At 38.3% G+C, this 24825-nt stretch overlaps 1 protein-coding gene across 1 annotated transcript in view; it reads right to left on the bottom strand.

Moving 5' to 3' along the window:
• Positions 1-5562: 5562 nt before the first annotated feature.
• Positions 5563-24825, bottom strand: part of CEP97 (centrosomal protein 97) — a 28339-nt gene continuing 9076 nt past the window's right edge. Inside the window, 6 exon segments of the mRNA XM_043594044.1 lie at positions 5563-8554; positions 10228-10303; positions 15052-15107; positions 15109-15827; positions 17382-17515; positions 19313-19477. Of these exon segments, the coding sequence (XP_043449979.1) occupies positions 7850-8554; positions 10228-10303; positions 15052-15107; positions 15109-15827; positions 17382-17515; positions 19313-19477 (1855 nt within the window). The 3' untranslated portion in view covers positions 5563-7849.

Genomic DNA, 24825 nt, shown 5'->3' with positions numbered 1-24825 from the left:
CAAGTGAAAACAGTATACTGAAGTTAATTAATACCAGAAGAGATAGCTCAGGGGTAGGGAGAAAAGGACAGGGCAGGAGAGTTATTTTATAACTATGAGCATACACTGTATTGTATTGACAATATTTTTTAAAGTAATAATAAACATTTTTTAAGTTGATGAAACAAAAAAATTTAATGGCTTTAAAAAATTTTTTAAAAAGGCAGCTCTCAAAGGGAAGTTTACAGTGATAAATGCATTTACATCAGGAAAAAAACAAGATCTCAAACAGCCCAACGTTACACCTCAAGAAATTAGAAAAAGAACAAACTAAACCCAAAGTTAACCAAAGAAGGAAATAATAAAGATTAGAACATAAAAAAATGAAATAGAGAACAGGAGAAGAACAGAAAAGATTAATAAACTAAGAGCTGGCTTTTTGAAAAGATAAACAAAACTGACAAACCTTTGGCTCCACTAACCAAGAAAAAAGATAGAGGGCCAGGGGTGCTCAGGTAGCTCAGTTGGTTGAGCATCCTCCTCTTGATTTCAGCTCAGGTCATGATTCCAAAGTCATGGTATCCCATGGGGCTACACTCTGAGCATGGAGCCTGCTTGGGATTATCTCTACCCCTTTCTCTTTGCCTCTTCCCTACTCTCACTCTCTCTCAAAAATAAACAAACATTAAAAAAAAAAGATAGAGGGCCAAATAAATAAAATTATAAATGAAAGGAGAGATATTACAACTGATACCATACAAAGGATCATGAGACAACTATAAACAATTATACACCAACAAACAAATTAGACAACCTAGAAGAAATGGAGAAATTCCTAGAAACATACAACCTACCAAGAGTAAATCAGAAAGAAATCTGAACAGACCAATAATGAGTAAGGAGATTAAATCAGTAATCAAAAATCTTCCAACAAAGAAAAGCCCAGGACCAAAAGGTTTCACTGATGAAGTCTATCAAACATTTAAAAAATTAATGGCAATCCTTTCAAACGCTTCTCAAAAAAGCAAAGAGGAGGGAACACTCCCAAACTGATTTTATAAAGCTGGCATTACAGTGATACCAAAGCCAGACACTACAAAAAAAGACAGGCCAATATTCCTGATGAATATAGATTCATATTTCTTCAACATAATACGAGCAAACCAAATTCAAAAGTACATTAAAGGGGATCATATACCATGCAAGTGTGGTTCAACATACACAAATCAATAAATGGGATGCATTGCAAGACAAAAGTTCTAAGATCGTCTCAACAGATGCAGAAAAAGCATTTGAGAAAATCTGCATCCATTTATGATAAAAATTCTCAATAGATTGACATCAATATAACAAAGGCCACATATGACAAGACGCACCATACTCAATGGTGAAAAGCTGAAAGCTTTTCCAATAAGATCAGGAACAAGGGTGCCTACTCTCACCATTCCTATTTAACATAACACTGGAAGTCCTAGTCAGTGCAATCAGGCAGGAAAAAGAAATAAAAAGCAACCAAGTCAGAAAGAAGTAAAAATGTCTGTCTGCATATGAAATCCTATAGTCTACCAAAAAACTGTCAGAACAATTCAATGAATTCAGTCAAGCTGCAGGATACAAAACTAGCATAGAAAAATGAGTTGTTTTTCTAAAACTAAAAACAAATCGCCTGAAAAAGAAATAAAGAAAATAATCCCATTCACAATAGCATCAAAAACAATAAAATACTTATGAATAAATTTAACCAAGGAGAGAAAAGATCTTTACACTGAAAACTAAAAGTCATCATGAAAGAAATTGAGGAAGATACAAATAAATAGAAAGGGATCTTGTGTTCATGGGTTGTAAGAATTAATATTGTTAAAATGCCTATACTATCCAGACCCACCTACAGATTGAATGCAATCCCTATCAAGATTCCAATGGCAATTTTTTTTTACAGAAATAGAAAAAGCATTCCTAAGATTCATATAAAAACACAATAGACCCCAAATAGCCAAAGCTGAAAAAGACCAACAAAGTGGGAGGCATCACATTTCCAGATTTCAAACCATATTACAAAACTGTAGTAACCAAAACAGTATGATAACTGGCATAAAAACAAACACCTAGACCAATAGAACAGAGTCAAGAGCTCAGAAATAAACCCATGCAAAGATGGTGAACTAATATACGACAGGAGAACAAAGAATACCCAATAGGAAAAGGATAGTCTCTTCAATAAATGGTGCCAGGAAAACTGAATATTCATATGCCAAAGAATGAAACTGGACCTCTGAATTATACCACTCTCAAAAATTAACTCCAAATGGATTAGACTTAGGCATAAGACCTGATACCATAAAACTCTTTGAAAGTTGCTAAGAGAATACATCTTAAATGTTCTCAACAGACACACATACAATTGTAAAACTAGGTGAGGTGATGGATATGTTAACTAACCTTAGCTGGTAAACATTTTGTAATATATATGTATATCAAGTCATCATGCCATATATCTTAAACTCACACAATATGTCAACACTTTTCAATAAGGCTGGAAAAACTTTTAAATTAAAAAAAAATGCAACAAGTACATACAATGGAATACTATACTCAGCAGTAAAATGGAATGAACTATCAGATAATTCCCAAATAATCATGCCGAGTAAAAGAAATCAAAAATAGGAGGGGTTGTGAAGGAAATGAAGAATCTTTTGAGGGGTGAATATGTTCATTATCTTGATTGTTGTGATGGTTTTATAGGCATGTATAAGTGTCAAAATTTATTAAATTGTCCACTTTATTTTTTAAGTAGGCTTCATGCCCAACATGGGTCTTGAACTCACAACCCAGAGATCAAAAGTCGCTTGCTCTCCCAATGGAGCAAGCCAGGCACCCCTTAAATTGTCCACTTTAAATACATGCAGTTCACTCTATGTCATTTATATCTCAATTAAATTTTTAAAGTGTATATGTAATTTTTTATGATTCCCTGCCCTAACCAAATTTTGATTATCCAACTGTACTAGTCTGCTCAGGCTTCCATAACAAAATACCACTGATTGAGTGGCTTAAACAATAGAAATTTATTTTCTCATATTTCTGGAGGCTGGAAGTCCAAGATCTAGGTCTCAGCAGGTTGGTTTCTGTTGAGCTCTCTCGTCCTGGGTTCCAGGTGGCTGCCTTCTCATCGTGTCCTCAAAGTGGCCTTTCCTCTGGGCATGCACAGAGAGTATCTTGTGTCTCTTCCTCTTCTTACAGTACACCAGTCCTATTGGATTAAGACCCCTTCCTTATGACCTTATTTAACCTTAATTACCTCCTTGAAGATCTTATCTCCAAACACAGTCACATTGGGAGGGCTTCAACACATGAATTTTAGCAGGGGATATAATTCAGTCCATAACACCAACCAACTACAGGTCCCATTTGTGTCAAATGAGACGGTTTGTGCTCTACTTACTCATTCACTCCCTAACACTTTCAGCACCAGGTTTCAACAGTATCTGACAGTGTCATCTGTGATCTGTGAGGATAATCTGCTTTTCTCTACCCATTACCTGGAAGCAATGAAATCTATACCAAATAAAACTACTAAACTAGCTTTTCTTTCATTTCCTATCCATATTCATAAGGCTAGGACTGTATTATTGTAAACTCACTTATATAACAACTATACTGTAGATCTTTCTTAGAATTCTATCTGCAATTTGTTCTGAATTTTAATTACCCATTAATTATAAACACAATGAATAACAACCATTACTACTAATCACTATAATAAACAGATGAATCACTCAAACAAATGTACAAACTTTTTATTTAGAATTAGAGACTCAAATACAAATTAAATAAGTACAATACAAAATATTAAGCCTTCATAAAACAGATCATAACCACTTTAAATTATCTATTTCTAAAACAAAATTAAAGAGAAATCTAAAAATGGTCTAAACTCAAATTATTTTTAAACTCTTATTGTCAACATTAAAATTATCACAAAACGCTTAAAGAAATTTAACTGGAAAATGAACAAAGCCACTACTGAGAGATTCCTGCTATCTACTATTTCAATTAAGGAATGAAAATATAGTATGATTTCTACTCATTCACAAATAAAATGCACCTCATTTTAAAAAGACTATCTATTTTACTCCAAGACTGTGAGAACTGCTTTGTTTACTTGACTTTTATTTTTAATATGGCACAATAGGTTTGATCAGTGTAAGCAATATCACCAGAAATATTTAGAATGTTCATTTTTATGAACAAAAGAATCACATATTTTAGAAGTTAAAATATTACAATATAATAAATATCATTAATAAGGTACATGGCAAAATAAAGATATACATTAAAAATTAAGTCTTTTTCTTTTCATTTATGAATGGGAAACTGATCAAACTCATGCTACACTTTCCCTTTTTACTCCAGAAAAAAAAAGGTTTTATAGTTTATATTATTGTTATAAATCCAAATCTAAGAATCTGTACCAAAAAAGTACCAAGGAGATAGTATACTATCTTAAGCTCATATTGTTTCTGAAAATACTTATAAAAGTAAAACTAGACTTGTATTAAGTAGATAACAGGAAAATACGAATACAGTGTTTACATATTTAAAATAACCCAAAACAAAAATAAAAAAAAAATCCACACTCAAGAATGGTACCCACATTATTTAAGAATAAAGTTATTTCCATATATGCAAACAAGTGTGGGGTTAAATATTTCCCTAAAACATGCATATTATGAGGCCTTTCATATTTAAGCTTATAAAACCAAACTATATTGTGTTTATATCAATTATCATGATGGGACATTGTAAAACTCTGACATCTGTTGTTCTGTAAAACTGAAGATGAAATATAAACAAACTCAGGATCTCACTAGAAAGTCTTAGATATCTCTGCAACCTGTTATATTTTTCCATGAAATAAATGTGCTCCAAGATGCAATTGTTCTTCAAAATTTTTAATTTCTATGACTGATCTTTAAAAACTATTTAAATTAGGGGCACCTGGGTGGCTCCCTGAGGTCAGCACGGAGCCTGCTTTGATGCTCTGTCCCCTCTCCTCTGCCCCTCCCCCACTCATGCTCTGTTCCTCAAAAAAAATAAATAAAACATTTAAAAACCATTTAAATTAAATCACATTTCTTGGAGAAAATTTACTTAAGAGTTCTTAATGACTTAGCCTTTTTCTATGAGCAATTTTGCTTCAAGTGGTAGAGTTCAAGCTCTGTTAGAAGTTTGGGGTTTTTTGTCTTTCAAAAAGATTTTCCTACGGACTTACTAAATGTAAAATTAATAGTATATGATAAATTTTGGAATACAATAATTCTTAAGTTTTCAGTTTATTACAACTAACTAGCTATAACATCAAGCAAGTTACTTAACTTTTCTGTGCCTTAGTTTCATCTTTAAAACAAAGAGATTAAAACAGATAATCTCTAAAATTCCTTCCAATTTTCACATGGTAGGATTCTGTGTTTCTGGAAGAATAGCTCATTGATATACCGAATTTTCCATACAGCAAGAAAACGGATACGAACTAAAGTAGCACAGCTAAACTAATCTCCTATAAGAAAAAACACAAAGACCATGTTAAAGTTCAACTTCCCAAACTTTACTAGACCCATTCTCTCTAGCCAGACCAATGCACTGCCCATAGAGATAACATCAAATATCTTACATAAGGTATTTTAAATTACACTGTAAAACCTATTAAAATATATTAAGTCTATGCCACAGTTTTCTTGCATTCTAATTTACATCATTTTCATTCTATCTACATCCAAAATAATCTGTATAGTTAAGGTAGGGGTCTACTTAATATTCTTGCACTTCAAAACACTAGTAAAGTTCTATCAAATGAAGAGCAAAACATTAAGCCTTATCATAATCTGCCAAGTTTAAAATAAAAGTACACTAATGCTATTTATGGGCTAGAAAAACAAGGGAAAGGTAAAAAAGGAAATCTTGCTGACAAATGCTGATGTTCAAATGAATTTAGAGGTGTTTTGCCATTTCTCAGAAAAGGGGCAAAAGTTGTCAGCAGAAACCTACGTAGGCAATACTGAACCATGACATTTCAGGAACTTTCATGAGAAATTAATTTTCCATGAACAGCACTTTAGTATTAGTGCAGTGCAAGTTGGTTTTTCTGTGTCTAACTATGGGCAGCAAATGAGGCACTTAACTGTAAAATAGAAAAATAGGGTATATTTAAGAAGAAATTCAAAATCACTCATAAAAGATAATTAGCATTATTCAAAAAGTAAAAAATTCTATTTTTATTAACATGCATTCAATGTTACACATGCTTCACTAGGGAAAATTTTCAATGTAAGACGACTGTTTGATTTAGAAGAGACAGAAAATATTTCCTTTTCAAAAGATTCTGGATTTCTGAGAATGAAATACAAGTCTTCTCAACCTGAGTGCTACATATTTATAAACAGAGAAAAATGCATTTTACCCACACTGGAGAAATGTTCCTAACTATCAACAAAGTATAACATGTGATCCCTGACTTTATTCGTGAAGGATCAGAAGTTATTGTTTTATATAACTTAAAAGAAGGAGATCTAGTGACTGTAACAGAAAAATGAATTTTGATATTTAGCACCTAAATTTAGAGAACACTTAAGTATTGCCATAGTTTTAAATAGTTGTATGTCCAGAGATCGGGGGAAATCAGATAGTGTAGTTCAAGGATACTTTAACATTCTCAAAGATTAAAATACCAAACTTCCTTGATTTGCAAATGCATCCATCTATAACACTCAAACACAATATTATCATCTCTTCCTGAAGCTACTGATCTATATTCTTCTTAACAAGAAATAAGTGAGGTTTATTTTTTCTTAGCCACCATTAAACTGTCTTCCAAATGTGGCACTTTTTCAGAAATTTGTTTAGAAAATAGTCCTTTAAAAAAAGTCATTCATATTCTATCACTAATACTATTTTAAATGTTCTTCACTATGAGGCAGAGGCCAAAAAATGAAGTAAATGGCCATGGACCTTCTGCTGAAATACATAAGCAAATATAAAGCAGGATCAGAGAAGATGAACATAGTATGTTGGCACAGAAATGGTTATCGGTAGGGTAAAAAAGCACTGAATGAAAAGACAATGTCTGCTGTGACATTATTCCAAGTGAATGGAACCTAGCATCTGCTCTCTTCATATCTAAGAGAAAATTCTTGTATTGTCTCTTTAAATAAGCTTGATTTTAATGCTAGATGGAACACTTTGCTTTATATGTTAAAACTAATACATGACATTAAAGTTTTCCATGAGAAAATTTAATCGTTTTCCTCTGAAAAATCCTCTAATCTTACTTTTTCTCCCTATTTGCTGATAAGAAGGCTTTCCTTGACTCATAAGGGAGGGAAAGGGGAAAGGCTTAGAAATATATGTTCTTATTCCAAGGAGGCTGGAAAATTTCTGGAGTTCATTTATATTCACTTTAACAAACTGTATTCCTTACTACATAATTAATCTCCTGACATACAGAAAAATCTAAATTCTCTTATTTATACCTTTAAGGTAAATTGTTCTATTTTCTTGAAGATATTCTAGTTTGTTTTTGAAAGGCAATGAGTACATTGAAAAACAGGAACACTGTTGATGCAATTCAGTTGTTGGGAAATAAAGTGCACATAGCTTTCAATATAAATATTGTTTGATAGATTACAACTAAGAGCTCACAAAATCAAAACAAGAAGTCAGCTCAGTATCTAGAATATGGAAAACATGAGACAAGAATGCAAATTCTATACAAATAGTAACAAAATGGGGATGATAGTCCCCTTCAAAAAAAAAAAAAAAGGGGGCAAGTGAAAATGGTAAAAGTAAATTTCTGCTTCCCAAGCAACCACACATGCTACACAGTAATACCAACATGCAGTACCTGAAATGCAGACTCACAGTCTGACTGTTGCCCTTGAACTTCAGCATTTAATTTACAATTTTCTGGTGCCTGGCTGATTTCATCTTGCAAAGCAGGAGATATGCCATGAGAATCATCTACAGAAGTGCTGTCAGACAAGGCATCTAACTTTTCAGGGGAAGGAGCAATATGAAGCTTACTATCTCCTGTGCCTTCCTCCAAATTTGTCCTCTCCTCAGCATCTTCTAGCTGTTGAACTGAAGTTAAATACTGCTCAAGTAGACTATTATCCTGCTCGTTGTTTAAACTCTCCTTACTCCATTCACCATGTTCATCGCTAACATCCCCTACATCAGACTCTTTGCCGTATTTGACTGTGTCAATGGAATTCCCCATTATGGAACTTTCACTGCCTTCTGTGGAACTTTTTTCAAAATCCAAAGAATCCTGCAAACAGTGAACTTGCTCTGTTAGGGAAGAATGAAAACCAGAGTCTGGAAATTCTGGTAAGGATTTCTCTTGAGGAGCCTCATCAGGCGCAATAAACCAGTCAGGATTTTGATCAGAAGAGGGCTCCTGACTTTGGGTGAGTAACGGAGGCTTACATGGCACTAGAGTACTTGATACAGGAGGAACATCAGTACGCCAGGAACTTAGACGCTGATCCATCATCTGCTGCCAAGCTTGTAGAGACCTTACCTACAAACCAAAGGATATAGTTTTATTATAAAAGTCACGCCTGTTTTACAATGTTCTTTAAGCTTTCTTCCCAATACTCATGAAGGTGATAAATGGCAGACGGCAGAACTTGAGTTAGAAATGGCCTGACTCCCCTTACCCCTTCCATAGCACTCCCAGCCTAAAGCAGGCTGGCACAAGTGGTGCACATCCTTGGTAACAGAAGGTCCTCACCAGGAGAGTTAGGATGGGCCAAAGCAATTCTCTTGTTGCTACTGGAAGAACTATCAGAAGCACAACAACACATGACTAAGGGGTAAATAATGTGCTGAGTATGAACTGAAGTCTATTGAATAAGACAGATTAGAGCCTATTATAAGTAGATTCTCTAAAATAAAAATCTCATTGTAGATATCCATTTAAGGTAAGAGTTTTTAAACACTATCTAACAATATATAACATATACAACTCTAAAATACCTAAAAATATCCCAGGCACTTGATAACATGACCTTTACATTTTTATATTATAATTAAAATCTCAAAATTTTACAGTTAAATCTGCAACAAGAAAGCAATTATAGAATTTTTTAGTTTCCCTTTGACCACCCTCTAAGGTAATCACTGAGAGCAGTGTGATGTGTGTCCTTCCAGACCTTTTACTATGTATTTTTAAATACACACGATGTTTTTAAAATCAAGCAGAACCTTAAGTTCTGCAACGTGCTGTTTTTCACTGAACAATGTTATTCTGGAGATCTTTCCAGGTCATCAGTTCATACCCTTACCTTATTCTGTTTAACTGTTTCATAATGTTCCATGATGTTGTTATTCTATAATTCATTTAACAGCTCCCCTACTATTAGTAATTATAAAACCTTAGAAATCAGTAACTATTTCTTAATTTTGTAGGCAAAATCCTATTATAACAAACTCATTTATAAAAATGTTTTCAAGAAATTATCATTAAGAAATATTTGATGAAAAGGGCACCTAGGTGGCTTAGTCAGTTAAGTGTCTGACTTGGCTCAGGTCATGATCTCACAGTTTGTGAGTTTAAGCCCTGCACCGGGCTCTCTTCTGTCAGCACAAAGCCTGGAGCCTGGGCTTTGGCTCCTCTGTCTCCCTCTCTCTCTCTCTGCCCCTCCCCTATGCATGCACACTCCCTCTCTCAAAAATAAATAAACATTAAAAAAAATATTTGATGAGATAAAATAACAGTAAAACTGATTGTCTGAACTATCTCTGATGTGTGCTATTATTACAGGATTCAAACTCTTTCCCAAGAAGTCATGCATTCTTTTTAGGACATGCATATTGTAGCCATCATATACCATTTTAGCCACCTTATATTCAAATATTCCCAAAAGATAAAACAAGAAAGACAACTACATAAAACTTCTAATTGGGTTTTTTCTCCCTAGTGGAAATTATGACAACATCCCTCAATTTAGTGCTTTTCTTCATCTTTATGGTTTATCTTTGTGGCCAAAATTATGAAAATATTTTTCTTTAGATTAAATAAAATGTAACGAAATTCACTGGCCTGGTTCAGAGTTAGTGGCAAAGAACACAGACCATATCCTCAACCTTTAGAAGAAGTGCTTAATATGCCTGACTACTCTATGATTATCTCCATAAATCCAGAATGTTTCTTTGTTCATACATTAGGTAAATCAGCAGGAATGGGTTTACCTGGTTCCAAAGGAATCTGACAGCCTCCTCTTGCACAAATTTTTTAATGCGTTCTTCATCTCTTTCTTTTCTTAATCTACAATAATTCAAAATCCATTACTGACACAATGAAGGGTGCTTTGACTTGTGCCTGTTGTTACAACTAATAAACACTTGTGCTGTCAAGACATTAATAATCTAGTAACAGCCCTTTCTACTTTTAGAGTATCTAAACTGAAACTAGTTTTTAAAGTATGACTCAATGTAGAAGCCAAATGAATATAACTGAAATTCAGATGATACTGGCTCCACAAAGTATTGCCAATGATGAAAAACAAAACAAAATATTAAATGGCTCTTTATCAGGGGCGCCTGGGTGGCGCAGTCGGTTAAGCGTCCGACTTCAGCCAGGTCACGATCTCGCGGTCCGGGAGTTCAAGCCCCGCGTCAGGCTCTGGGCTGATGGCTCAGAGCCTGGAGCCTGTTTCCGATTCTGTGTCTCCCTCTCTCTCTGCCCCTCCCCCGTTCATGCTCTGTCTCTGTCCCAAAAATAAATAAACGTTGAAAAAAAAATTTTTTTTTTTAAATGGCTCTTTATCTGGCTGTTATTTCCCAGCCAAGAACACCAAAGACACAGGAGCCTGCAGCAAGGAGTACTTGCTCAAAGCCTCAGAGCAACTGAGGATTAGGATCACAGCTTGACAGCCCTCTTCTAAGAGATTATTAGTAGGACTAATCCCATCAAATCCAGTCCCTGTTTGCCCGTCCCTGACATATTCCTTGCCATTATCAACAGAGCTGCCCTTCCATCACTTCCCCTTATTCATTAAAGTATTAATCTGGGCTCACTGCTGCCCTCTCCATAGGCCTTTCACCAAGCTAAGGCTCCCTTAGTTGTCCATTACCTTCCAGAATGTCACCACTTTTTCTAGGCCCCCCAAGTCCTTCTCCTGTGCCATCTGGGACTCCTGAATTGTAATCAGTAAACTCCCTTAATTTCTCAACCTCTTCTCTGAAATTTTCCTTGACTGAATCAGACATATTGCTGAGGGCACTGTAGCCCTCTCAAGTGGAAGTTATTTTAGGGCACCTGGCTGGCCTACTTGGTAGAGCATGCGACTCTTGATCTTGGGGCTGTGAGTTCAAGCCACATGTTGTACAGGCAGCCTACTTAAAAAAAAAAGTGGAAGCTATACATCCATACATCAGGGTCAGAAGATAGCTTCTCACTACTGTCGACAAACATTCTTTGCCTTCCTCCTTGAAGAACTCCTGCCATCCTGCTAAGTTTCCCCAAACTCTTTTCACATACAGGCCTCCCATTATCTGCCCCCATTCATGAAAGTCTCAGGGCGAGGGTCTCTCAGCTCCATTCCTATCATCATTTCTGGAGACCTCAGCACTCACATGGACGCTGTCCCTCATAATAATCCACCCTACGGGGGCGCCTGAGTGGCTCAGTCGGTTAAGCGGCCGACTTCGGCTCAGGTCATGATTTCGCGGTCCGTGAGTTCGAGCCCCGCGTCGGGCTCTGTGCTGACCGCTCAGAGCCTGGAGCCTGTTTCAGATTCTGTGTCTCCCTCTTTCTGACCCTCCCCCGTTCATGCTCTGTCTCTCTCTGTCTCAAAAATAAAATAAACGTTAAAAAAAAAAAAATTTAAAAAAAAAAAATCCACCCTACATCATTCATTCTCACAGTCTCACTAGAGATCCAGTCATTTTAAAAACAATCTCAAGCACCCACACAAACCACTACCTCCTTTCCTCCCAGCCCACTGGCTCTTGTTCCCCCTACGACAATCTGGACATCCAGACCTCCACATTAGCGACCCCCACCTCCTCCTGGCTCTCCTTTTACCTTGTTTAAATCCCAAGATCCACCATTATAAGCATCCCCTCCCAAATATCTTCAGCTCCTTTGTCTCCTCCCCTATCATATTCACCTGGAAAAAACCCATTCCTGGCAGAACCAAATTAACCATGCCCGAATCAAAAGAAAACAGCTGAGAGCTACTGATGAAAATCATACAACCTGACCTACTGTCTTCCACTCTAACTTTTTCCTCACATTGTCTGATAATCCTCCATTCTCCTTGTAAGTTCACTTTTAAGACGAATACCTCACAACTCTCTCATTTTCAAATGTTGAGCCTGTCTTCTATATCACTGAAAAAGAAGCGGCATCCATTAGACAGGACTTCCTGTCCCCCAGTATCAAACCTACCACCTTACCTGCTCCTGCTCCTCCTCCTAGCTCAGGCCACTCCCTCTTCTTGTGCACAGATCCTTCTTTCACCTTCTCAAGAACTTCAACCCCATACTTCTCCTTTCCTTCCTCTACATTATCCATTTTTCCCTACTTATTGAATCATTCCATGAACACATAAACATGCTCTGTATCTCCCATCTTTTTTTAAAATTTATTTCAGACAGAGAGAATGGGGGAAAGGGGCAGAGGAAGAGAGAAAGAGAGAGAGAGAGAGAGAGAGAGAGAGAGAGAGAGAGAGAGAGAGAGAGAGAGTCTTAAGCAGACTCCACGTGCAGTGCAGAGCCTAATGTGGGACTTAATCCCACAATCATGGGATCATAACCTGAGCCAAAATCAAGAGTCAGAAGCTCAATCAACTGAGCCACCCAGGGGCTTTAGGTTCTTTAAAGAAGAATTTTCCTGGCGTGCCTGAGTGGCTCAGTTGGTTAAGCGCCTGACTCTTGATTTCAGTTCAGGTCATGATCTCACAGTTCGTGAGTTCAAGCCCTGTATCAGGCTCACACTAACAGTGCGGACATGCTTGGGATTCTCTTTCTCTGCCCCCTCCCCCCCCGGCTTGTACATGCACTCTCTCTCTCTCAAAATAATCTTTTTAAAAAATAAACAAATATGGGCACCTGGATGGCTCAGTCGGTTAAGTGTCCAACTTCGGCTCAGGTCATGACTTTGTGGTTCACGGTTCAAGACCTGCGTTGGGCTCTGTGCTGACAGCTCAGAGTCTGAAGCCTGCTTCAGATTCTGTGTCTCCCTCTCTCTCTGCCCCTCCCCTGCTCGCACTCTGTCTCTCTCTCTCTCTCTCTCTCAAAAATAAACATTAAAATATTGTTTTAAATAAATAAAATAGAAATTTCCTTAATTTCAGATTCTCCTCCAGCAACAACTCCTCTGTTCTTTTCCTCAAGCAACATACTCCAAAAGAATTGGCTACACTCATTCTTCACCTCTCATTCACTATTCAACCCATTCCAAACTGTCTGATTCCACTTCGTCACTGAAGCTCCTCTTAGGAAATTCACTGGGCAGGAAAGGGTTAATTCAGCTAGCTTGGGATCTTCAAACCCTACACATTCCAAAGATAAGACCGGCCTTGACTGGGTCTGGGAAATAATATCCAAGCCTTCGAAATATCCTGTTGATAAGAGTATCTTTGTATATGTGGGCCTTGGGGCCAAACCAGATAGTTTATGCTAACAATGTGCTTTTAGGTGAATACCTGTTTTGTTCACCTGTGACCCTGATACAGACACTGTAGCAGTCTGCCCTTATGTAAAGGGCTAAGGTCTAAGTAATTAAGGTTAGTCACACAGGCACTCAATGCTATGTGACTGATGCCCAATAAAAACCCTGCATATCAGGGCTTCAGTGAGCTTTCCTGGTTGGCAATACTTCATATGTGTTGTCACACATTATTGCCATGAGATTCAAGCCCTATCTGTACTACTCCACTGGAAGAAGACAACTAGAAGCCTGTGCCTGGTCTCTCCAGGACTCTGCCCTATACACCTTTTTTCTTTGCTGACTTTAATCAGTACCCTCTCACTGTAATACACCAGAGTCATGAATAGAATAGCTTTCCTGAGTTCTGTGAGTCTGTTTAGCAAATCATGAAACTCGAGAACAGCCCTAAGGTTCCCCGTATAGTCGCCAATAACTTCCAGCTTCTAAATTCTCTGTCCTCCCTACGGCACCTTTCTTCTCTCCTAAAACACTTCCCTATCAAAGCTGAGACACACGGGGTGCCTGGGTGGCTCAGGTGGTTGAGCACCCGACTTGGGCTCAGGTCATGATCTCACAGTTCGTGAGTTCGAGCCCTGCATCGGGCTCTGTGCTGACAGCTCAGAGCCTGAAGCCTGCTTCAGATTCTGTGTCTCCCTCTCTCTCTGCCCCTTCCCCACTCATGCTCTGTCTCTCTGTGTCTCTCAAAAATGAATAAACGTTCAAAAAAAAATTTTTTTTAAACGCTGAGACACACATTCTCCCTATTTTTCTACCACACTGGGTGTCCCTTCTCAATGTCTTTCACTGCCTCCTCCTCTTCCAACTGATAATATCAATAAATATTGCTAGTGGCAATACTAATACTCAAAATAAATTTATGAAGTCCTAATTCTCTTGGGTGGCAGTCAGTAAACATGTGAGCCCCAGAAGTGAGGAATAATTCCTACCATTGCCCCAGAATTTTAGTCCCTTCTAAATCCTCACTCCTTAATTCTCTCTTCACTTACTGGGTTCTATGTATACTTTCTCATCTTCTCATTTCTATATTTATTCAGTTCCTTTAAATTTTCTGTACCTTTCTAAAGTTTAAAAAACATCTTTAAGACAAGTAATCACTCAACATTTACTGCTATACTGCATCAATGAACCAAGTGCTGAGCTAGAGATGGAGACAGATGCATTTGGCAGCTTGTCTTCAAAATGCTTTCCATATGTTCTAGATCAGGAAACCAGGAGTGTCAACACGGTATGAAGTGTCCTGACCACAGCAGCGATGGTTCAATGTTCTGAATCAGCTCTAAGACTCTGACACTCCCAAACCAACAAAACAGCACCTAAACAAGGACTTTTTGGCCCACCTCCTTATTTCTTCAGTTAAGCAAACAATGTGCTCCTGCATTCTACGCAGCCGGATTTTCATGACGCACATCTTTAGCTTGGGGGTTATAGTTCCTGGTATAAAAGCCTCGCCAAGAGGCCTGAAGTTTGGTGGCTGCTTCATTCAATTTCTGAAGGGCAACTTTATCTTGTCCCAAAGCAACAGGTCTCTGGGTTAAAACTCCGCAGGGAAGTTTCTCTGAAGCTGATTGAGATACGGTTTCTTCACTGTCTGGCAGCGTATGGAAGACATTGTGTCCAACCGACTCAGGAAAAGATATAAGACTATGGGTGTCATCCTTCAAGACAGCATTGGTTACTGTTGGCTCCAGACAAGGTAACAGCCCACCTTCCTCATTTACCTCTGTACTAACAGCACTTTCCGTAGTTTGAGCAGAATTCTCACTTGCAGGCCAAAAAGCCTTTTCTTCTTCCTTACTGAAGTCTTGGTTTTCCAGCCCTTTCAAAGACTCATCTGCAACACCATCATCTTCTAGGCCCAAGTTAATGCCTTGCAGCCTCAACTCAACTGTAGGTGATACTGGAGAGAGTCCTGATGGAACTGGCATAAAAGTAGACTCTGAAGAGAGAAGACTACAGTTTAACTTGTCCTCATCTGTCTGTATGTCTTCCAAGTGCAGGTCATTTCGGGAATATCTTGTAGTGTGTATAGAGGCTGGAAAGTTATTCTTAACAGCATGTAATTGATCATCATTACTGTTAGTCCCAACCCAAGAATTGACTTGGATGACGGGTTCTAGAAGAATCAACAAAATATCATTGAAACCACTAAATATTTAAAGAGGTATTTTTTTAGTTTTATCTTTGTAATGAAATCTAACCCCTAAAATATAGTAAATAAAATGCCTTCAGTGATTTCCTCCAATATGCCTAAAACATCAAAACTTAAGAAAATGAATTCTTGCAATAATCATGGGAAAAATCAAAGTATCCGGTCACTACAAAAGGTGGCAACTCTGAATGTTTTTTCTCTGAACATTTTTTAAGAATTAAAATTGAAGCACAGTGAAAGAAACAATCACCAAAACAAAAAGGCAACCTACTGAATGAAAAAAGATACTTGCAAGTGACATATCCAATAGAGGGTTACTATCCAAAATATATAAAGAACTGATACAACTCAACATCTAAAAAACAAATAATCCAATTAAAAATGGTCAGAAGACATGAACAGACATTTCTCCAAGAGACATCCAGATGGCCAGACCCATGAAAAGATGCTCAATATCACTCATCATCAGGGAAATGCAAATCAAAACTACAATGAGATATCACTTCACACCTCTCAGAATTGCTAAAATGGCTAAAATCAAAAATACAAAAAAACAAGCGATGGCAAGGATGTATAGAAAAAAGAACCCTTGTACACTGTGGGTGGGAATGCAAACTGTAGCCACTATGGAAAACACTATGGAGGTTCTTCAAAAAGTTAAAAATAGAACTACCCTATGATCTAGAAATCTCACTACTTGGTATTTACCCCAAAAATGCAAAAACACTAATTCAAAGGGATACATGTACCTCTATGTTTACTGCAGCATTATTTACAGTAGTGCTATTACGGAAGCAGCTCAAGTGTGCACTGAATAAAGAAGATGTGACTCACACACACACACACACACACACACACACACACACACATAATGAAATAACATTCAGCCATCATAAGGAATAAAATCTTGCTATTTGCAATAACATGGATGGATCTAGAGAGTATTATGCTAAGTGAATTAAGTCAGAGAAAGACAAATATCATATGATTTCACTCATATGTGGAATTTTAGAAACAAAACAAATGAGCAAAGGAAGAAAAGAGAGACAGACAAACCAAGAAACAAACTCTTAACTGTTGAGAACAAACTGATGGCTACCAGAGGGGAGGTGTGGGGGGCGGGGGGTGGGGGGATGGGTGAAATAGGTGATGGGGATTAAGAATACGTTTATCATGATGAGCACTGAGTAATGTACAGAATTGCTGAATCACTATATTGTACACCTGAAACTAACATAACACTGTATGTTAACTATACTGAAATTAAAATTTAAAACGTAATAAAAAAATAATACTAAAAACATAATACCAACGACAAAAACAATAATAAACAAAAATTAACACCTTAAAATACAGTAGTTTTACATGTATGCCTGTATAGATACATATATAAAATATAAGACCTAAATGTTCACTTAACAAACAAAAAATTAGGAGAATGTATACTTTTTTGTTTTATGGTACGCAACAGATCTAACAACTTGAAGAAAAAGGATCAGAGAGCAGTTAATTTCGTACCGCCTTCCTGGACTCTCTGGCCATCTTGAACAGGGCTTGAATGCTCAGGTACAAGGGGTGTTCTTGTTTCAACAGGAGCAAGAGGAGCCAGCTCTTCACTTTGGCTTTGGTTCATCAACTGCCTCTGGTGAAACCTAAAAATCAATAACATCTGATGTGATTTAATACAAACCACAAAAACAAAGCTCTTTTGCTTCTTACATAATACTGTCAAAAACGTAGAAATGTACAAGTTTTTGAAGTAGATATCTTTAATTACTACCAAATCAAACAGTCTCATTTGAGGGCGCCTGGGTGGCTCAGGCAGTTAAATGTCTGACTTCAGCTCAGGTCATGAACTTGCAGTTTGTGGGTTTGAGACCCACGTCGGGCTGTGCTGACAGCTCAGAGCCTGGAGCCTGCTTTGGATTCTGTGTCTCCCTCTCTCTTTGTTCCTCACCTGTTCACACTGTGTGTCTTTCTCTCTCTCTCTCTTTCTCTCTTTCTCTCTCTCTCTCTCTCTCTCTCTCTCTCTCTCTCGCTCTCTCAAAAATAAAGATTTAAATAATTTTTTTAAGAAGTCTCATTTGAAAGCACTGGATAGAAAAGGTTAAGAAACTTATTTTTAATTTTTTTTTAACGTTTATTCATTTTGAGAGACAGAGAGAGACAGAGCGTGAGCAGGGAAGGAGCAGACAGAGAGGAAGACACAAATCCGAAGCAGGCTCCAGGCCTGGGGCAGGGCTCGAACTCACGGACCAGACCTCGAGATCATGATCTTAGCCAAAATTGGACGTTTAACCAACTGAGCCACCCAGGTGCCCCAAGAAACTTATTTTTAACTCACAATCATATAGACACTCTCATAGGAACAAACATGCACAAACACGTGAGGGCAAGACTGTGATTAAAAAAAATAATAACTTTGGTTCTAGCTTCACTTTTTTTTAACATTTATTTTTGAGAGAGCAGGGGAGGGGCAGAAAGAGAGAGACACAGAGGAGCTGAAGAGGGCTCTGCATTGACAACAGAGCCCGATGCGGGGCTCGAAGTCAAAAACCGTGAGATCATGACCTGAGCCCAAGTGGGACTCTTAGCCAACTGAGCCACCCAGTGCCCCTTGGCTTCACGTCTTAATATTAGTATTTAAACACCCAGATGAGGGGAACCCGGGTGGCTCAATCCATTAAGCATTAGACTCTTGGTTTTAGCTCAGGTCATGATCTCACAGTTCACAAGACTGAGCCCCACCTTGGGCTCCATGCTGACAGCAGAGCCGGCTTGGGATCCTCTCCCTCTCTCTCTCTGCCCTGAACCTACTCACATGCACTCTCTCTCCTCTCTCTCTCTCAAAATAAGTAAACTTTAAAAATAACAAAAACCCATATGAAACACCTACACTAAAAGAATAAATATGTATTTTTTAAAAATCCCCTTCTCCCAGGGTGCCTGGGTGGCTCAGTCAGTTGGGCATCCGACCTTCAGCTCAGGTCACAATCTCACTGCTCATGAGTTGGATCGCCGCATGGGGCCCTGTGCTGACAGCTCAGAGCCTGGAGCCTGTTTCAGAGTCTGTCTCCATCTCTCTGCCCCCTTCCCTGCTCATGCTCTCTCTCTCTCTCTCTCTCTCAATCTCTCTCTCTCTCTCTCTCTCTCTCTCTCTCCTTCTCTCTCCCTCTCTCTCAAATATAAAAAATAAAACATAAAAAAAAAAAAATTTAAGTCCCCTTCTTCCACAGTGCTTGGCTCTCCCCACTCAGGAAATGACTAACAATGCAAGCTGGACTGCACCACATGGTTTAGTTCCCCAGCAGGACTGCTGCAGTGACGAGGGGCCCAACTACCCAGAAATGTGGGTCACAGTACTTGCCTCTGTCCTACTAACCATGCAGGAAGACTCAGAGGTATTTTCACTTGTGAATTCACCAGCTGCTACAAATAAAGGGGCTTACCTCTGTTTGCTCAGAATCTTCTCTAGTTTGGCATCCTCGGCAGTTTGAAGACCCAGCGTAGAAGTGAGAGGACAGACTGTAGCCAGATACTGGACAAGCTGGATGTGCTGGCCTGGCCGATAGGCTCTCCCCTTGCCTTGACTATAGAGCCATTCAGCTTTCAAACTGGAATCAGGGGATATACAAAAGAGGAGAGGACACCAGAGTAGACAAGATACATTTTGAAGCAATAATCATCTTCCTTCTTAATTTATAGCATCATTGGATGGTTTTCATAAATAAAATCCACATAAGTTCTTTTAAAAAAATCTTTCCTTCTGATTCACTCCCTTTACTATCACAATGTTTTAAACCTTTTTACTTGCTTAGGGGCACCTCCACAAAGTTGTACTCATGGTTCCAAAAATCTTTAAGTTATTTTCAAAGAAGCAATGAGTATTTCCTCTATTTGCTGTCAAACTAAAGTACCTAAATATATCAATTACATTTAAATCCATTAGTTCATACTGATAGCTAAAAAAAAAAAAAAGTTAATGGGGGTGGGGGCAGTGCCTGGGTGGCTCAGTCATTTGAGCATCCAACTCTTGATTTCCACTCAGCTCATGACCCAGAGTTGTGAGATTGAGCCCTTTGTCCAGCTCCATGCTGTGCTGAGCCTGTTTAGAATTCTCTTTCTCTCTCTCTCTCTCTCTCTCCCCCTTGGCCCCTCTCCCCAACTCATGTGCTTGCTCTCTCTCTCAAATAAAAAAAAATTTTAAAAAGGGGTGCCTGGGTAGCTCAGTGTGATTCTGGATTTTGGCTCAGGTCACGATCTCACAGTGAGATCAAGCCCCACATGGGACTGTCTGCTGTCCACACAGACTTCAGATCCTACTTCAGATCCTCTGTCCCCCTCTCTCTCTTTCTCAAAATAAATAAATAAACTTTTTTAAAAAGTCATTTATATAAACAAAAAATTTCTTTCAAGCTGATTGGTCACAGCTGGAAGATGCTAGTGCCCCACCAACTCATTATTTTTAACAATTGGTAAGTAAAGGGTAAGAATTAAGTATTATTAATTCTATCTTTCCTATACAAGCTACATCATGAGTGACCAAATAGTTACTTTATAGAAGTATTCCAGCTAATAAAATGAATGGATTAAAAACCTCACCATTTTGAAGCTCTCAGTGAATGAATTAAGGGTTTAGGCATTAATAGCTAGCTACTAATAACAATAACATGAAGGGCAACCAAACACTGTGTGTGTGTGTGTGTGTGTGTGTGTGTGTGTCCCTTGCTAGAACCCAAAAAGTAGTCCTCCCACAAAAAGCCTGAATCTGATGAAACCTATGCACGTTCCTACCAAGTTACAGGAAACACAGGAGAAAGGAGCACATCAAAGGACAAAGGGATATAACCAGCGAAATAAGCACAGTGGGAAACTCCACAGGACACATCATCTGGTTTTTTCAACAACAACCAAAAAAAGGACAAAAGAAAGCAAAATAAATAAATAAATAAATAAATAAATAGAAACCTATAGTTAAAAGAGATTTAAAAGCATCATCTTGAAGGGTGCCTGGGTGGCTCAGTCAGTTGAGCGACTGACTTCAGCTCAGGTCATGATCTCACGGCTTGTGAGTTCGAGCCCTGCGTCGGGCTCTGTGCTGACAGCTCAGAGCCTGGAGCATGCTTCGGATTCTGTGTCTCCCTCCCTCTCTCTGCCCCTCCCCCACTCATGCTGTGTCTCTGTCTCAGAAATAAATACTAAAATAAATAAATAAATAAATAAATAAATAAATAAATAAATAAATAATAAAAGCATCATCTTGAGCATCTGGCAAGTTGAGCCCTCAGGTGACTTCAGCCTCATGTGTGATTTCACAATTGCGTGAGAACCACCCAATCAGCATGGCCAGCCCATGGAGCACGCAACAATAATAAATTCATGTTTTAAGTCACTAAAAAAGCAAAAAGGAAATTTAAAAGCTATAGAGACAATCACAATGTAGGGCCTTATTTGGATCCTGATTCCAAAAAAAAAAAAAAAAATTTAAAAACTGCCTTTATGAGGACTGTTAGAAATGTAAGCACTGAACTAATATCTGATGTTATTAAGGAATTATTACATTTTTTGAGATGATAGTAGTATTATAGTTATTTCATTAAGAGCCCTATCTTTTAGAGATATATACTGAAATAGTCACAGATGAAATTATATGTACTTTGAGATATGCTTGAAAATAAGAGGAGAACAGGGAGTAGGTGAAGGTACAGATGACAAGGTTGGCCACGAGTTGTAAACTGTTGAAGTTGGATGATGAATTCATGGGAGGTCATTATACTACTCTTTACTTTTGCATATATGTTTTGATGGGTTTTTTCATTAACATGCCACTGCCTCAATTTTACCATTCTTTTTTTTTTCCCTAAGTTTATTTATTTGAGATAGACAGAGACAGTGCAAGTGGGGGGAGCAGAGAAGAGAGAGGGAGAGAGAACCCCAGACAGGCTCCATGCTGCCAGCACAGAGCCCGATGTGGGGTTCGAACTCATAAACCATTAGATCATGACCTGAGCCGAAACCAAGAGTCTGACACTTAACCGACTGAGCCACCCAGGCAACCCTCAATTTTACTATTCTTAAATCTACCCCTCAACTTGAAGTTGAGGCTGGATCATTTTAGTATACTTTCTCTATTTTTATAGCATTAACTTAGCATTACAAAGAGTTTGAAAATCACTTTCAATCCACAACCATTTACTTGGACCTTGATATTAAGGTATCCACATCATACAAACTGTACAGTCCAAAACTGTCGAGACACCCACATTCTACTATAGACAGAAAAGAAACTGGTTCTTTGATAACTGGTTAAATCATGCAAGAGAGTCATGGTGTAAATAAAACAACATTAGTTTCCTGTGATTTGCCAGTTTCATAAGAAAAGGAAAACTGTTTTCGAACAATGAGATATGAGGTATGGCAAGCTGATGAACTGAAGTTATGAAATCCCAACCTTAGTCTAAAGATAAAAATTTTATTTTACCTAATAAAATAATTCAAAGTATTTCTTCCATGGATTCATTCCTGTGCACTAAATACTGATCATTCAAAATTTTCTTGAAATCTGCTCTAAATTTCCCTAAGTTCTCCTGGCAAGCAGGAGAAAAGTTGGAAAGCTGTCCCCAAAAAAGATCCATAGTAGAAAACAATCACCAACTTTAATGTTAGTCAGCAAGCAACAGTTCTAAGTCATAGATGTTTTGTAGCTGGGAAAGAGAGAAGTGAAAGTAAGAGGAGAGAGAAACAAGGCTTCAGTGTGAATATTCCAGTTTTAAGTGTGTGAGAAAACCCACAAACTGTGGAGCATCAACTACTGTAACATCTGTTTCTCTGCCTTTGCTTCACATTCAACAGTATCATTACACAAGTTTATTAATCCATACAACATTCTCCTAGGTAAAATAATCTCCTTGCCAATTAAAACAGCATTGCCAATTCAAAGAAAAACAAAATTAAAAATCATTCAGCTTAACCTATTAATTTCAAATCATTGCAATATGATTCTTCTCTTGAAACTGAAGGAATAATTTACATAATAGAAGTAACAACTATTAAGAGAGAGAACTTAAAACAATCTGCTGTTTCTCATTAAAGAAAAAAGGAGTATTAGATGAAATGATATTTAATATTTGCTTTTAAAATATTCCACAAGGGGGGGCGCCTGGGTGGCTCAGTCGGTTAAGCGTCCGACTTCAGCTCAGGTCATGATCTCACGGTCCATGAGTTCGAACCCCGTGTCGGGCTCTGTGCTGACAGCTCAGACCTGGAGCCTGTTTCAGATTCTGTGTCCTCTCTCTCTCTGCCCCTCCCCCACTCATTCTCTGTCTCTCTCTGTCTCAAAAAAACATTAAAATATTCCACAAGGGGTAGAGGGGTGCCTGGGTGGCTTAGTTGGTTAAGTATCCAACTTCAGCCCAGGTCATGATCTCGCAGTTGTGAGTTTGAGCCCCGCATCGGGCTCTGTGCTGACAGCTCAGAGCCTAGAGCCTGCTTTGGACTCTGTGTCTCCGTCTCTCTCTGCCCCTCCCCCACTCATGCTCACGCTCTCTCTCTCTCTCTCTCTCTCTCTCTCTCTCTCTCTCTCTCTCCCTAAAATAAAGATCAAAAAAAAATTTTTTTTAAATATTCTAACAAGGGGCACCTGGGTGGCTCAGTCAGATAAGTGTCCGACTCTTGATTTCAGCTCAGGTCATGATCTCACAGTTGGCGGGATCGATTCCCATGTTGGGCTCTGCACTGACACTGTGGAACCTGCTTGGGATGCTCTCTCTCCCTCTCCCTCTGCCCCTCCCCTGCCCCTCCCCTGCTTGCTCACTCTGTCAAAATAAATAAATAAAAATTTTTTAAAAATAATAAAATAGTCCAACAAAAAAAGTGGGCAATACATGAAACAAGATAGGCAAAGTTGGTAATTGCTGAAGGAGTATGGTGGGTATTTAGGTGTTCACTATGGTACTCTCTCTACTCCAAAATTCTGCTCTGTGAGTTCTGATCTCCAACTAAACAACAGAGGTGTAGCTTGGGACTTGGACACATAAATAATAAAACAAATGGAAACAAATTCCAAAAGAACTCCAAATACTGAGTTCCTACACAAAGGTGCTGGTCTTTGCACAGGTGTGCCTCTCTCTGAGAAAGCACTCAGTCACAGCACCACAGGAGTGGCTGACTGCTCAACTTACTCTTTCCAGTCACACACATTCAACATGTGGCTACTTGAAGTCATCCAAGAACCTGGGATACTTTTCATAATGAAGAAAATTTTTAATCTGGATGTTCGTCGCAAACAACAGGCTGGGTAGATACAAAAACTGGAAATTCCTTCCTGTCCTTCAGGGCAATCCCCAAGGTTGACCAGGAAAATGTGTTGAACGCTGCTCAGGCTACTCATATGACAGCTCTCCCTTATAATAATTCCGCCCTCCTAAACAAAACTTCCAGAGTTGTTGGTTCTTTTTTTATTTAAAGTTTATTTATTTATTTTGAGAGAGACAGAAGACAGTGTGAGTGCGGGAGGGGCAGAGAGAGAGGAGGAACGAGAGAATCCCAAGCAAGCTCTGCACTGTCAGCGCAGAGCCCAACGTGGGGCTTGAGCTTATGAACCTCGAGACCATGACCTGAGCCTAAATCAAGAGTCAGATGCTTAACCAACTGAGCCACCCAGGCACCTCACTATGTTCTATTCTTACTCTCAGGGGTGACTATGTAGGTATTTTTAAATATTATTTTTTAACTATATCTGAATTATGTGATACCTTGCAGTTTTTTTAAATGTTGGGGCAGGAGGGTGGGGAGAATCTGTTGCTATTGTGCTATCCTCCCAACTCTTCCTTCATTCCATACTTATTTAGTGTAGGATGACCCCACGGAAAGACCACCCCAGTGAAAGCCTACTTCTTCTCTACTTCCTGAAATCTCTGAAATCAGAGAAAGTTAAAAAAAAATGCAAATTCATCTTAAAGTC

The sequence above is a fragment of the Prionailurus bengalensis genome, chromosome C2, assembly GCF_016509475.1.
Source record: "Prionailurus bengalensis isolate Pbe53 chromosome C2, Fcat_Pben_1.1_paternal_pri, whole genome shotgun sequence".
Lineage (NCBI taxonomy): Eukaryota > Metazoa > Chordata > Mammalia > Carnivora > Felidae > Prionailurus > Prionailurus bengalensis.
The sequence above is the reverse complement of the archived record's forward strand: the minus strand, read 5'-3'. Positions and strand labels throughout refer to the sequence as shown.